The sequence below is a fragment of the Sphaeramia orbicularis genome, chromosome 3, assembly GCF_902148855.1.
Source record: "Sphaeramia orbicularis chromosome 3, fSphaOr1.1, whole genome shotgun sequence".
In the NCBI taxonomy this organism is placed as follows: Eukaryota; Metazoa; Chordata; class Actinopteri; order Kurtiformes; family Apogonidae; genus Sphaeramia; species Sphaeramia orbicularis.
The window spans coordinates 50,545,240-50,560,684 of NC_043959.1; the positions used below are offsets into that span (position 1 = coordinate 50,545,240).

A 15,445-nucleotide genomic window follows, 5' to 3' on the forward strand; every position below is an offset into this window, starting at 1 on the left:
ATTGGCAGCCACATTTCTGTCAGTCTGCCCCAGGGCAGCTGTGGCTACAGATGTAGTTTACCACAACCAGAGTGTGAATGTGAGAGCGAATGAATAATGGATCAATAATGTAAAGCGCTTTGGGTGTCTAGAAAAGCGCTGTATAAAATCCAATCCATTATTATTATCCATTATTTTATATATATATATATATATATATATATATATATATAGTTTTTGAGTAGGAGTCATAAAAGATCAATCAATCAATAAATAAAAATATATTTTAAACTAGAAAAGCACTCGGAGAGCGCAGACCTCCGCCAAGCGCAAAAATTCCCCACATAATCGGTGATACAAATCCTACATTTATTTTTTAAAATAAAATCCGCCTTCTGGATCAAATCCGGATCAGCCTTTGAAATGTGATAGAGGACCCCATTGTCAATTCCTGAGTTAAATTTCATGAGTTTTGGTCAATAATTAAGCGAGATATTGGGAAACGAAAATTTTGGCCCCATTTACCACAATGTTAACTTCAAAGTGATCCAGAATCCAGGATTTCTTCCGGATCACCCCCAAAAGTTAATCATTTCTTCCTTATCCCATTTCCAACAAACCCTGAAAATTTCATCAAAATCTGTCCATAACTTTTTGAGTTATGTTGCACGCTAACGGACAGACAAACAGACAGACAAACAAACCCTGGCAAAAACATAACCTCCTTGGCGGAGGTAAAAATTAAACATTTGTGTTTTCAGAAATTTTAATTGACCATGTGTACGAGGGGGGGCTGAAAAGTTCATAGCCTGACTAAGAAGGAGTTATTGCCAGCAATGAAACTTAGCATACATTAAATTCAACCTTTCCTGATACTAACTGCCTGGTTTCCTTCCAGATAAACCCACATTGGATAAATAATTTAGGACTTTGAAAAGTAGTACTACAGACATTTCATGAAAATGCTTTCTTTTCACCTCTCCCTCGTTCTCCCTACCCCTTTTGAATTCAGCTTCCCAGTTTTGCACAGCTGATAAAGCTGGAGCATCATCCCCTATAGCAACCATGTCAGCATGAATGCCTTTGGGAGCTAACTCCTTTTTCTGCAGACATTTGATAAGACCACGGTGCCATGGATGGTTCACAAAATGTCTCTGGTACTACTTTTCAAAGTCCTAAATTATTTATCCAATTTGGGTTTATCTGGAAGGAAACCATGCAGTTAGTATCAGGAGAGGTTGAATTTAATGTATGCCAAGTTTCATTGCTGTGGAATAACTCCTTCTTAGTCAGGCTATGAACTTTTCAGCCCCCCCTCTTATGTCACTTAAATCAAATGAAACAGTGAGTTTGCTTTTTGCCAGTTTTACAGCTCCTGCAGTGACTGGAAATGTGGGTTTGAGACTGACTCAAAGGAACTCATTAACAGAATATCCACAAAGAAATAAATGTGTGATGAGAAACAGGCACACAAGAAAATCAACAGTATCGACACAGTTTTTGTGTTCTTTGGAGAACAGCCTGTTCACAGTGAAGTATTAACAGGATAACAGATAAAGAACTGTGAACAAACAGAGGAGTTTGTCAGAAATACTTAAGATAAATTCAGTCTCAGTACAGGGGGTAATGTTTGCTTTCTCTGGCCTTCTGTCTATGTTTTGACTGAACTGACATCATTTAAACTGTTGGTAAAGCTGGTCAATTATGCTCTGGGAGAAAACTAAACTTATGTTAATATAAAGTTAATGATTCACCAGACACTAACCACAGAAACAAACATTACCTCACTGGCATACTTACATGCAATACCTATTTCATTGCAATAGCAAAAAGGAAAAAGAAAAATGTACTGCATATTTAAAGTTCTATGTATTGATGTATTCAAGTATGAAATATCCAATAGGTAATAACCAAAGTTTTCGATAAGTGGATTTTAAGACACTAAAAAGGCCTAAAAAGTATTCTGGGTGTGGCTGCTTCACAAAACATGGGTCACCTCAGCTGTCATGCATTGAATTACCTTGAGACAAACACATAAAAGCCATTGACTGCTACAAGGTCTCTAGGAAAAAAAAAAAGGAATCGTATGTATCTGTGTATTAAGAGGGGTTTGTCGCATGTGTGAATGAACGTGCCAGCACAGTTTATCATCTTCCCTGCAGTCACAGCTTGAGGACAGAGCGCCTTCCTGACCATTACAATAATGCTTACACTGCATCAAACAGACCTGCCCAATTAACCAATGCTGCCCATAAATTTCATTTGGGTTACATGAGGGCAGGCAATATTCAAAGTCACAGTGCTGTTGGCACAGGACTTATTTTGCTGAGCATTGAGCCCTGGGAGACAAGCAGCAGGATTTCACTTCATCATGCTGTGATTCCTAATTTTAATGTCTCATCATTATTATGGCGTTCTCCATCCAGGATCTACAGCTTCACTGGAACTCAGGGGAAAGCAGCTGGCACTCCAACAAACTTGTTAAAGAACTGCAGAAAGATATGCAGAAATGCTGTGCACCTATCGTATTTTCCATAAGGTAAACAGTATGTGTGCTCTTTGTTTGGGAAAAATACCATGGGATGCACCCCTGTGAAGACAGAGCTCCCAACATCTGTCAACATTATAAATATTTGATCTATAATTCTCTTTTGGGAAAGCTTTGTTGAGACAGTGTTCAAGGTACTGTTCTTCAAAGATAGTTGGAGATAAAACCTTCCCTGCCAGAGTTTATTTTAGCACAGAGCCTTATCTGCTCTACAGAAAGCCAAAGGATAAACGGATGGCAAAAGATAGAAAATACCCTTACAATACACTGTGATTCTAACCTCACATATTGGTGACGTGATACTTAGGGAGATACAGGAATAAAAATAAAGAAAGATATTGAATATATGAGTATAGAACATAACAAATGCGGATGTTTCTGTATGGAGAAGCTATTAAGTGGTGTGTGAGTTTGGAAATATAGCTATTTGAACAGATTAAGGAGATTATACACAAATATGTTGACCTTCAGTTCCACTATCATCAAAACACCTAAATGAGAGTTTGTTTTGTTTTGTAAATTCTACTCACCCCTCCATTAAAGTCTGAAGACCTATAATCTTATGAGGACTGAAGTGGTTTTAAGGTTTCATAAGTGGCTCATCACCAAAGCTCCTGGAAAATACAGTTATGGACTGAACTTATATAGCGCATTTTCTACACCTTCACGGTGCCCAAAGCGCTTTACAATTCCTCACATTCACCCATTCACACACACATTCATACACCATTCATACGCATTCAGTTATAACATAGTTACATGACTTTCACTTAAAAGTAAAAAAAAAAAAAAAGTGAGCTGTAAATATCACCATTACATCTGACACCATATGAGGACAGCTCCACCCAGCTGCAGTGAATTTAAAGAAAGACACATACAGAGAGTCTGAATTTTGAGGAATCTGTCTTCTGCGTGAAGGTCAGTGAGAGACAGGTAGAGATCTGTAACAGACATAAATCCTGTTGGCGTTCATCAATAAAACAGTCCATAACTTTATTCTGGGCACCTCAGATTTGTTCATTCTCCCCTCAAGTCCAGAATATATGCACACCACTCAGTAACATCATAGGTACTGCTGTACTGCAGAGTAATCATCTGAGTCCCCCAGTGATCCAATTACTGTTATTTGACCATGCTATGATTTATTATAACCTCCTATTACATACACAGCCACTTAGACATACTAATTTACTCTCACAAATACACACACATAGTTGATGCGCAGTCCAGTGCAGCTCTGCAGTATGGTCTGTGCTGCTGCTGATTCCTGCCTCTCGCCTGCCAGAGGCTCACAATGCAGCAAGGTGACTCAATGTTATTGTCTTCTCCTCAGAGAGCCTCCTCTTGCTGAATCACAGCAAAGTAAAGGTGATGTGCAGAAAACATAATAAAGATTCCAATGTTTTTCTTACAACTTTTATGTTGTTCAGATAATCTATAGGATAGATGAGATCCTAATCTATATGGCACATATCCACATAGAAAATCAATACCACCTATTACAAAATGCATTGTTCTAAATTATCCCTTAATCTCAGCGGAGTCAGGTATATCAATTAGTGTAGCAGGTGTGTTGTATCACCTAGATTACCTACAGTGCAGTATAGGGTAATATTTGGACAGTGCACCTCTCTTATATGAAGCATTTAATCATCATATAGCTGTTGATTAGAAAGAAGTGCTGATGCTTTGCTCTAGCTTTCTTTCACTTTTCACATTAAGACAATGATTAATTGCTTTCCAGCTCATTGAACTATTACACTGACACCTACAGGGCAGGGATGTTATATTTAGTTGGAGGCTAACTGATACAGATAAAAATGTGATTCATTGCCTTACTCATAGACAGCATTTTTAAGATTTTCTGCTTTTTACAGTTCCTGTAAAGAACAAACTTCCATGCAAAACATGTACTTCCTCTACCAAGTCTGATCCAAACAGCTGGAATGTGTTATATCAATACGATGGTGTCTAATTTTAGGACCATTTCATTCATGAATTAAGCCTATATTGTATTTTTACATCAATAAACAGCTGCTGCATCTGCTAAAAAGGATCATAACATGTTGTTGGTGTTAACAGTGGTTAATACCTACAACTTACATCACATTTGTCTAACACCTCCCTCAATTTCTATGACTGGAGGAGTAACAGCAGACTAATATAATATACTGTAATATAAAGTGATTAATGGACCTAGAACATTCCAATAGTACCATCTGCTGGTGAGATGTGAGATCAGCAGATAATTCAACAACAAACACTGCTTATAAAGATAATTTACCTCTTTAGTTTTGTAGTTTTGGTGTTGGATATTACCCACGGCACACATCAACACATCTGAATTTGAGTGATTACAGAGGCTTTTAGAATATCCAAACAAACCAAAGTAACCATAACTCCTAACAAGTGTTCAGAGAATGCAAACCTCCGCCGAGCACCCCGAACGCTGTGCATGTGTGGATCGACTATTTCCTTTTTAAATTAAACAGTTTCAAGGTTGTTCCATACAGCAGAAAAAAATGAAGCTTGGTACCAGTCATGTGTTTGTCAAATTATATTAAATTCCAATCAATATTTGTTGAGTTGTAATGAAAAATGTGTTGTTAATGGGATTTTCAATGTTAAATTGAAATGTCCACAGAGTCTACATTCCACAGTGGATGTGGACAATTTTGCGCCAGATACAAGATATTGTTATAAGCTACGGGTGTATCAAAATGGAGGCTAAGCGGAGTTGTTTTGAATTTTTTATGAATTTTTGAAAATTGCTCAATGATGAGAAATAGGAAAATGTGAGATTTTGTGACCTTGCTGTGACCTTGAACTTTAGCCTACTTGGCCCAAAATTTAATGGGTTCGTCCCAGGGCCTAGGCCTATCTGTGGGTACAATTTGGTAAAGATGGTTGTAATAGTTTTCCCATAAAGTTGCTAACAAACAAACACGCAAATAAACACACAAAGCAAAGTGATCACAATACCTCCTGGCAGAGGTAACAACCACAATATTGTAAAAAAAACAAAAAAAAAACAAGAAAAAACCGTTTTAGAAATATTGGTTACATCAAATGGAAGTAATAGTTCACTAATGACTTTTTGTTTGCAGAATATAAAACATTAGGGGATTTGGTTCAATGACACTGTGATTGATAACTGCACAGAGTGCAACAGTTTGAAGAGCACACAGTAATTCTGTTATCATCAACCTATAAAATGACGAGGAAGCAATGAAAAGAGTGTGACTCTCTGACCATCTGTAAGTAAAACCACATGGTCCCATGTAAGATCTCCCCATGAGCCCACTGAGCAGGACTGGGGTGAGAGGTAAAATTGGACCCATTAATCACAGACTATGGCTTCTGCTTCCTGTTGAGCTCTTAGAAGGCAGTTATTGGGATATTGCACCTATTTTTCCACAAAGCAGGCTATAATTGAGACTAAAAAAGAAAAGAGGCTCAGATATGACATAGTTTTAAGCAGTCTACCATATGTTTTGAAGGGTCATGGAAATTTAATCAAAGCACTGAAAAACTTAATACTAACATGTTCTGAAACACTTGAAGCATAGTTCGTATTATGGAGGGTACTGGAGGGGTCTGTACCCCCTGATGAAAACCCAGACCCCTAAAGAGACAAAAATATCAGTTTTGGGGGGGGGGTCTTGCTTTTTTTCATAAAATCAGTGTAGGAACAGTTTAATGTAAAACGATTTCAGACACCCCTATTGTGGACTGTACCATTTTTATCCACGCTGGTACTAAAAGCAACTGAGAACCAACTTACACTTGTTCATTAATTCTCCAGGGCTTCTTTTTTCCTACTGGTTGCCAGTTCGATCCCCGACCAGTAGGAAAAATGTGGACGGGGAAAGTGGTTGAACATCGCTGTCCCACGCCCACATCCATGACTGATGTGCCCTTGAGCAACGTACCTAACCCCTCACTGCTCCCTTGGCAGGCAGTCCACCGCTCACTGTGTGTTCACTGTGTGTGTGTGTGTGTGTGTGTGTGTGTGTGTGCGTGTGTGTGTGTGTGTGTGTGTGTGTGTGTCAGATGGGATAAATGCAGACCAAATTTCCCTCGAGGGATTATATACTTGTATAAACACAGTGGAGTTGCAGATTAATTCGAAGTAATGATTAAACATGTTAACGGGAATATTCCCCAACATTATGGCCCATATTGTGATTGCACGGAGGCAATATTGTCTGTAAGTACAGCAGCCATCACATAGTTAAGCATCTGCTGTCCTACCTTTCTCTGCCTTGTCCGGATTATGCGCTGGTATGGGTGCACCTCCCAGTTGTTGTGGAGCAAGCTTTCTGTTTTGTTCCAACTGTGTAAGGTAAGTACATACAACAGTGATAGAAGACAATCTAAATATAAGTGTAGCCAAAAAGAGTATAATTAAAAACCAACACAAATTGTAGAATAAATATTTTTGGTGTGGCTTAACTCCTAACCTTTCTTCCTCTGAATTCGTCTTGTCCCTAGGTAGAAAAATAGACTTGGTTCAGTACATGTTGAGATTTGATGCTCAAGCATATTCTTGAAAAGATAAAAAACGTAAAAAAGCTGAAGAGCTTAACACCTTGTCCTGGAGGACAAAGGTTTAAATCCTGTTCTGGATCAGCCATAGTCCCAGCCTCCTGGTCCATAACCGTGGTGGCTGTGGAATCAGGGAATGAGTGGAGAGACGGTGTTGTCTCATAATATACAATTAGGTCAAAATAGAGATCTGGAAAAAAGAGCTCAAACCAGAGTACCTCCAGCCATAGCCCTGTGGTTCAAGCTCATCAAGTGCTGTTGGTTGGAAGAAAAATCAGAGAATAGCAAACTAGCAGCTTATGCTAACTCAGTTAATTAATTTAGTGTTAGTTGCCAGTTCACTATTTGGTCAATGTTATACCAAATTCTCTGGTTCTTCTTCCTACTGACAGCATACAATGAGTTGGAATAACAGGGCTATGGTAAGAAAGACTCTGGAGTAACGGTTCAATACTTTGTCCTGTGGGAAGAGGGCTAAGATTTGATTCTGGATAGTTGGAAGTCTCAACCCTCTGGTCCAGACACATTGCAGCTGTCAAATCTAAGGATTAGTGGAGAGACGGGGCTGTCTCTCAGACGTGTACACACATGGATTTCATACTATACAGTCATACCAAAATAGAGATCTGCTGCTAAAGGACATCTCACAGGGATATGAAGAACACAAATACAAGGAGGAGGGCTGAGGTCACATTCTAGACCATCCATAGCCCCAGCCTCCTGGTCCAGATCTGAGGATGATTGGAGAGATGGTGTTGTCTCATAAAAGTGTAGATAATTGCAAAGTAAATAGAGACCCCCAGCTAAAGTACATTCTGACAAAGATCTCAAAGGGAACAACATAAAGCGAAGGTGCCAAATCTGGGCAAAACTTCTGCTGTCAAGGGGTTGACCAGAGTCTCTAAATGCAGAATGACAGTAGCTTCCTCAGGTTCATGGCTACTTTCTGTTGCCTGGTTTGTATTTCCTAGAACAGTACAAACACAAAAATGTACAATATGCAATTAGGTCTAAATGTGAGAGGTAAGTCTGAGTGTGAAAATAAACCTACATCCCACATGCCTCAGATACTTGGAGCATATTTACCCTTGCTTTTTCCAACAATTGGTCACCATCATCTACACCTATATACTAATATAAAAATAACTGAAAGGAGTTTTTAAAATATATGTTAAATATAGTCTCACCATCAACCATAACTTTAAAAATCTCTTGAATGTTGTTCACACACATTTGTTCATGTGTGCTTAACACCAGATCTTTAGGCAAAATGACTTTAGCCTCCTTATGGGGATATTGAAGCAGGAGCAAACTAGGCCTCCAGCCAACTGTGTGTACCTTCTCTAGCTGAAAAAAAAAAAAAAAAAAGAAAAAACATCAAAAACATCTGCAAGCGTTTTGGAGTGGTGTGTATGGATCTTTGTGGGCATATCACAAAGCTGGGACTTAAATGCAGGTCAACGTGAAATTCTTAAGATCTAAGAAAACTGTACTTACCTAACCCAAAAAATTTGCCACTATAAGAAAAAAAGAGAACAGCCCAAAAAATTATCCACTATGAGAAAAAAAGAAAACAGCCCCAAAAAATCCACTATTAGAAAAAAGAGAACAGCCCAAAAAATTATCCATTACAAGAAAAAAAAAAACAAACAAAAAAAAACTCATCCACCTTTTCAATTAAGGGTGTGCTGTTTACCCTTAGCATTAGCCACATTATCTGAAGGCCTTAAAAATTTTCAGCCTGTGCTTTTATTTTTTGTGGTGGCCTTAATTTTAAAGCAAGAGACCTTTCGGGTAAACAGCGCCCCCTTAATTGAAAAGGTGGATCATGTTTTTTTTCTCCTTATAGTGGATAATTTTTTGGGCTGTTTTTTTTTTTTTTTTTTTTTTTTTTTTTTTTCTTATAGTGGATACATTTTTGGGCTGTTCTCTTTTTTCTTATAGTGGATAATTTTGGGGGCTGTTCTCTTTTTTTTTTTTTTCTTATAGTGGATAATTTTTTGGGCTGTTGCACCTCTGGGCCACCGCAAAATACAGTGACATCAGCTAATTTGGGCCACTTTTTGGTTAATCGCTCAGAAACATTTTAAAAAGCAATGTATTTCACTGAATTATATTTTTGTAGGAAATAAGAAAGGTATTAAATTTTTTTTTTGTGTGTAGAATTGATGAAATCAAATAGAATTGTTCAGGTCCCATAGCTTTTGAAACATCAGCTGTCCCACATTTTTCAGATGAGCTGTCTTCAGGTAAAATGGGCCATGTGTTCAGTTAAAATGAGTCACTGAAGTTGCAAAGCACAAAACAATCAAATTAAATTTGATGTTAAAACACAGACATTATATTACAGAGTGCTAAGTATGTAAACGCAGTAATACTATTGGCTACAGCAATTTAATATTGGAACATGTAATTTACCTCAGTACAACAGATTTATCCAACAGGTTAAGTTATGTGGACACCTTTATTACTATTTATAATATATATATATATATATAATATATATATATATATATATATATATATATATATATATATATATATATATATAATCGATTCGGCGTTAAAGAAGAAGGACCCGCCCACCTGCTCTACCGTCATCTCGCCACGTACGATTCAATGCAACGCAACGTGCTAATCAATTTGATGGACAGCTCAATTGACCACTGCAATTTGAGACTAGCGTACGGACAACCTACCGTGCTGACTAGCGAGTTAGCTGCAGACTCAACTCCGTCTGAGAGGCAGTAACGTAAGAGAAGCGGAGCGGATGAGGCTCAGGATTCACAATAAAGTGAGTAAACAAGTGTGATATATTTAGAAATGCTTCTAATCTGACGTTTTTTGTCATTAATATGTAACGCTAACTGCTCTCTTCAGAGTGACACTTGATTTTTCCCCTCTGTTTATTATTAGCCAAATCTCTCAGTGTCTAAGCTAACACCCAGAGCTTCCTCTGGATATTATTAGCTAGTTAATCATGTACAACCCATGCAGCGTACAAGACCTGTCTGAGGAGCAAAAGAGGAAACTGGCCACACAGGCGCCTTCCTCCCCACACATTTCACAGTTTGTCTCCACATGCCACGTAATGTAAACACTATGATATTAAAGTGCTGTCTCGTTTGTTGTCCTCGTCTCCAGATGTGTCGGAGCCGGGCCTTAGTCACCAGCTGGGTTGTGCTCCTGGTCCAGCTGATGTGTATGGAGGCAGTACCCATCAGTATGGACAAGACAAAAGTCAAAGAGCCGGAAAAAGTTGAAACACCTCCGGCTAGTGTGGTAAGAAGACTACAGTGTTAAAGATCCCAAGTCTGTAAATACAGTGTGGTGGTGTATTCATTAATTATGCCTGACATCATCAGACATATTATTGTAGACAAAGTGAGACATAATATGTGACACAGTAGTATTTAAGGTGATGAAAGGTATGGATCAAGTATTATTTATAAAACTAAAGAATCTGGGAGACAGCCGACAACAACAAACAGGATCCTTCAAATAATTATAAAGGGTGATTTACTCCGACTAGGCCAAGGGGATTTTAACTCTCAAAGGGATGCTATATAGAAAAATTATTCTACATCGAGATAGTTAATAAAAGATATTCTTCTGCCATTCTTCCACACTGATGTTTATGTACATTGTGTAGCTTAGGATTTCATTAAAACACAAAATTCAAGCTCCTTTTCCTCAGATAGATAGCTTGGACACAATATAATTTTTATGATGTAGAACTGTTTTTCTGTGCTTTTATTAATCAATTAAATGTTGCCAGGTTTTATCAAACAGAAACTAAGGCTTCTTACAGCCTCTTTAATTCCTATATTTGCTGTCTTTTGATGGTTCTTTTCCTTGTGAATTTAAATTTTGATGTGTCATGTTGTAATTTCTTAGTCTAAAATAGATCTGTACAATTAACTTTTGTTGGAGTCAACAGCCATAAGTTGGCATGGTAATGGTGGAATTGCATCAGTTAATCGCCTGGTAATAATAGCTTTATCTGCCCAGATTGGAGCCTCTGATTTCTGACTCGGGCAGTTTCAGTATTGACATAATGACTAACAGAGCTTAAACAAATATCGTGTAAATTATATCTTATGGTACAAATGTATCCAAATATAACTGATATCTTAAGAAGTAATGTGACTCCAATCAAACATTCACTCTTGCAGTCACTACCTCTTTTATAGTATACTCATCACACGTGGTGGTAATATTATATTCATACATACTATTGTATAGTATTATAATAATAAAATACTATACCTAACTTTAGCACTTCTGAGTGTTGTGTTGAATATTGGACTATTTGACTAAGATTTGATTTTTTTTCCCCCTTCTTAATTACATTGCAGGACACTGGACTGCACTATGACCGCTACCTCAGGGAAGTCATTGATTTTCTGGAGAAAGATCAGCATTTCAGAGAAAAACTACACAATACAGATATGGAAGACATTAAGGTATCCCATTTTTCTGTTCTTCCAGTTCTCTCTCTGCAAAGCTTCCACTTAAAAAGCACAGAGTAAAGAGTTGTGTCTAAAACATGGGTTGGTTTGATGATGTAGTAAATCTTTCAAAAAAATTATGGATGTCTTCAGGAATTAAAATTTCCTTTTTCTCATGTACATTACAGCAAGGTAAACTGGCCAAAGAGTTGGACTTTGTCAGCCATCATGTCAGAACAAAACTGGACGAATTGAAGAGGCAGGAGGTAAACCGACTGCGGACCCTGATTAAAGCTAAGCAAGACCTTGAGGGAGGGAATGGTAAGTTGTGGTAAAACAGTATTGTCTAAAGAAGGTTCAGAGCTCAAAAATGAAATATGAGTTAGAAAAGAAATCACATATCCACTTAAGTTGTTTTTTTTTTTTTTTTTTTTTTTTTTTATGTCCGCTCTTATTGTAGACATAGCAGTGGACCACCAGGCACTCCTGAAGCAGTTTGAGTATCTGAACCACATGAACCCACATACATTTGAAGTGGAAGACCTGGATCGGCTCATCAAATCGGTACATTTCTGTAAATCTGGGAGGATAGAGGAGCTGTACATATTTACTATTACCTTAATTTAGCTGTGAAACTATAACTCAATTCAGATTTTCGGGAGGTGTGCCAATATTATTAAAAGTGGATTAAGTAGAATCATTGCACCTTAATGATGATAAATTGGATCAAGATAAATTTTCCATTTTCCATTTGCCATTGAAGGCCACTAAAGATCTGGAGAACTATGACAAAGAGAGACACGAGGAGTTCAAGAGGTATGAGATGATGAAAGAGCACGACAGACGAGAACACCTGAAGACGTTGGGTGAGGAGGAGAGGAAGAGAGAGGAGGAGCATTATGAGGAGATGAGGAAGAAGCACGCCGACCACCCTAAAGTCAACCACCCAGTGAGTGAAACTGACGCAGAGGACTCTTTAAATGGACTAAGATTAGTTTCAAAAGCTGTATTCGTAGTCCATTTTGCATCTCCCTGTGTATTCTCAGTCACAGCCACAAACCATAGCTCTGTGATTTGACTTGTGTGTTGCAGGGCAGTCAGAACCAACTGAAAGAAGTGTGGGAGGAAGCTGATGGCTTAGATCCAGAGGATTTTGACCCTAAGACGTTTTTCAACATTCATGGTAATCCTTCCCAATTTTAGACTGGAGGCATGATTTCCATTCGACCCGAGAGCCATTTTCTGCACTATTTAAAGTCGTTGATAATATAGCTCTGTTATATGTTCACTGAAGCGTTTTTTGTCCTTTACGGTGCAGATACTAATGGAGATGGCTTTTTTGATGAGCAGGAGCTGGAGGCATTGTTCACCAAAGAGGTAATGTCGCAGATTCTAAGGATTTGTTACGTATTGATGAATAGTCATTTCAATTACACTGATATTTTTTTCCTGTGATTTCAGCTGGAAAAAATTTATGACCCGTCCAATGAAGAGGATGATATGGTGGAGATGGAGGAAGAGAGGTTACGCATGAGAGAGCATGTTATGAACGAGGTACAGTAACATCATGGCTGATACAGTCACATGTTAATTATAATGATGTGCTATTTCAGTCAGAACACTTTTATTACTGACCTTTAGGCCACTGTAATCTTTGTAAAAACACTTTTAAATATAGTGGCTGCTGTCAAATCAAAGGAAGTGCAGCTAAGTAATCACATTTACATGTGAATTGTGTTACTAAAATCTAACACATACAAAATCATTCAGTAAAGCCAAGAGGTTTTATGTCACTGCATAGACTTAAACCAAACTGACAGAGTAAAAAATGGACTCATGGCCTCCATTTGCATGTCATCCGGCTTTACATATTCACATTAGCTGAGCTCTCATCTGTCATCCATTGCCCTGAAATTGCCATCTTAAAATATATGATCTATCCTGTGAATAATGGTCTTTTCCCCATAGTCCTTTTAAGTTTAATGCCTGACCTACTGTATATATTGCACATGGTGCTATTCATATACAGTTCATTTTATTGTTATGGTGGCTCATCTATCATATCTCAGCCCCTCATTTTCATTTAAAGTATTTCACAGTTTATATTTCTATTTAAGTTTTTAGCTATACATGTTTATCTGGATAATATTGTCCTATATTCCTATATAATATACAATGTGAACCTCTTTCTTGTGTTAGTTTTGTTATATCTCTTCCCTTTTCTTCCTCAGGTGGATTCTAATAAAGACCGCCTTGTTTCTTTAGATGAGTTCCTGATCGCTACCAAGAAAAAAGAATTTTTGGAGCCAGATAGCTGGGAGGTAAAATCAGTAAATCAGACTTTACCACATTGACATTAACCCTTAAATCAGGTTCATTTATTTTGAAAAAATAGGACTGTGACAAATAATCTGAATGCCACTGTGTGTTGTCCAGACCCTGGAGCAGAACCAGGCTTATACAGATGAGGAGATGCGGGAGTTTGAGGAACATCTTGCCCAACAAGAGCAGGACCTTAACCAGAAAGCTGTAGACCTCCAAAAACAGAGAGATGAGCTGGAGAGACAACAGGAGCAGCTTAATGAACAGAAAAAGGAGCTGCAACAGGTAAGGAAAACAAGCACAGTATGTAATAACTGTCATAAAATTAGAATAAAATAGCTTTCTGTGCAGGCTTGTTATGAAAAGACTCTAAAAAATAGTTTTGTCCTTGAGTTGAAACTTTAACTGTATTTTCAGCATGAAAAATGAATGTAACCTGTGTGTGTTATGTTGTACTTACTTAACGCCATTAAAAACGCACGGTCTAAACATGTGTAATTTCCAGAAAATTATTTGCTCAGGTGCCTATTTTGTATACGTTGCTCATGAGATGAGTAACAGTTAACAGCTGTATTTTTTTCATTCCCAACGTCCGCGGCGTCAGCGTTTGGACTAATCCCTTAATGTCAGACACTGAGTTGAATCTCTTGTACAGAGTCACACTTGACTGGTAGCTGTTGGTGTGGTCAATAGCCGATATGAAGGCAGCAAAGAAAATGCCAAAATGTTTTTGCCAGCTCAAAATGCCACGACTTACAATTCAACAGAGAGAACGTGCCATTGGCATGTTACAAGCAGGTCTGAGCTGTGGTGAAGTCGCTCACCGTCTGCGCTGTTATCGCAGTACAATCAGTTGTCTGAGTGAAAGATCGGGTCCCTCAGGACAGTTCCATGTGTCATTGTTACACTGCTTGTTTGGAAGCCAGAGGTGGACACAACCGATATTGAATGGTGACACTTTCAGTTTCTGAGTACGGGTCAAAACACGGTATTCAAAATCTCTCTGACGGGACATTTTAGAGACGATTTGACAGAGTAGTGTTGGTAAATGACCCGCATTTTTACTTTTAAATTCATTTTTGCTTTAGTTGGACCATAAAGGATTATCCAAAACAAGGACCTACTTTATATTGAAATAAATATTGGAGTGGCAATCATTTAAAGTTCACTCTCTGACGGGACATTACTGTGTTTTGACCCGTACATGTATTCAGTGACTGAAAAAATGTGTTAAGTTGATCATAATTTGTCCACAATTCATTCTCTAATGACCAACGCTCCCCACTTTAATGTGAAGGTAACCCCAAACCAATTACTTTAATATATCTCCAAATATACATATTATTCTGACCCGTGTGTTTTTAATGGTGCCAAGTATACTTTAACTATGATTAGCTAATTTATTGTGTGAACTTGTCCAATTTGCTAAGATAATAAACAAAAATGTACACAAAAACTTGTGTGTTTTCCAGGCAGTGGAGCATATGGAACGGTTGAAATCTCAAAAAGTAGAGCCCCCTCCGGAGGTTCACAGTGAGTGTTGTTTGCATCGTCTTCAAATCGCTGTTATAGGCTGATCACTGAAAATATAAAACGA

At 37.9% G+C, this 15,445-nt stretch overlaps 1 protein-coding gene and 1 long non-coding RNA gene across 2 annotated transcripts in view; both read left to right on the forward strand.

Moving 5' to 3' along the window:
* Positions 1 to 15,445, forward strand: part of LOC115417044 (uncharacterized) — a 23,087-nt gene continuing 7,642 nt past the window's right edge. The window contains exon 1 of the long non-coding RNA XR_003935078.1: positions 1 to 55. This is a non-coding gene — a long non-coding RNA (uncharacterized LOC115417044). The remainder of the gene's footprint in view (positions 56 to 15,445) is intronic.
* The window catches only part of nucb2a (nucleobindin 2a), an 8,260-nt gene continuing 2,597 nt past the window's right edge, over positions 9,783 to 15,445 (forward strand). Inside the window, exons 1-12 of the mRNA XM_030130985.1 lie at positions 9,783 to 9,869; positions 10,220 to 10,357; positions 11,434 to 11,541; positions 11,715 to 11,847; positions 11,987 to 12,090; positions 12,290 to 12,475; positions 12,619 to 12,709; positions 12,845 to 12,903; positions 12,988 to 13,080; positions 13,758 to 13,847; positions 13,963 to 14,133; positions 15,321 to 15,381. Coding sequence (XP_029986845.1) covers positions 9,846 to 9,869; positions 10,220 to 10,357; positions 11,434 to 11,541; positions 11,715 to 11,847; positions 11,987 to 12,090; positions 12,290 to 12,475; positions 12,619 to 12,709; positions 12,845 to 12,903; positions 12,988 to 13,080; positions 13,758 to 13,847; positions 13,963 to 14,133; positions 15,321 to 15,381 — 1,258 coding nt within the window. The 5' untranslated portion in view covers positions 9,783 to 9,845. The remainder of the gene's footprint in view (positions 9,870 to 10,219; positions 10,358 to 11,433; positions 11,542 to 11,714; positions 11,848 to 11,986; positions 12,091 to 12,289; positions 12,476 to 12,618; positions 12,710 to 12,844; positions 12,904 to 12,987; positions 13,081 to 13,757; positions 13,848 to 13,962; positions 14,134 to 15,320; positions 15,382 to 15,445) is intronic.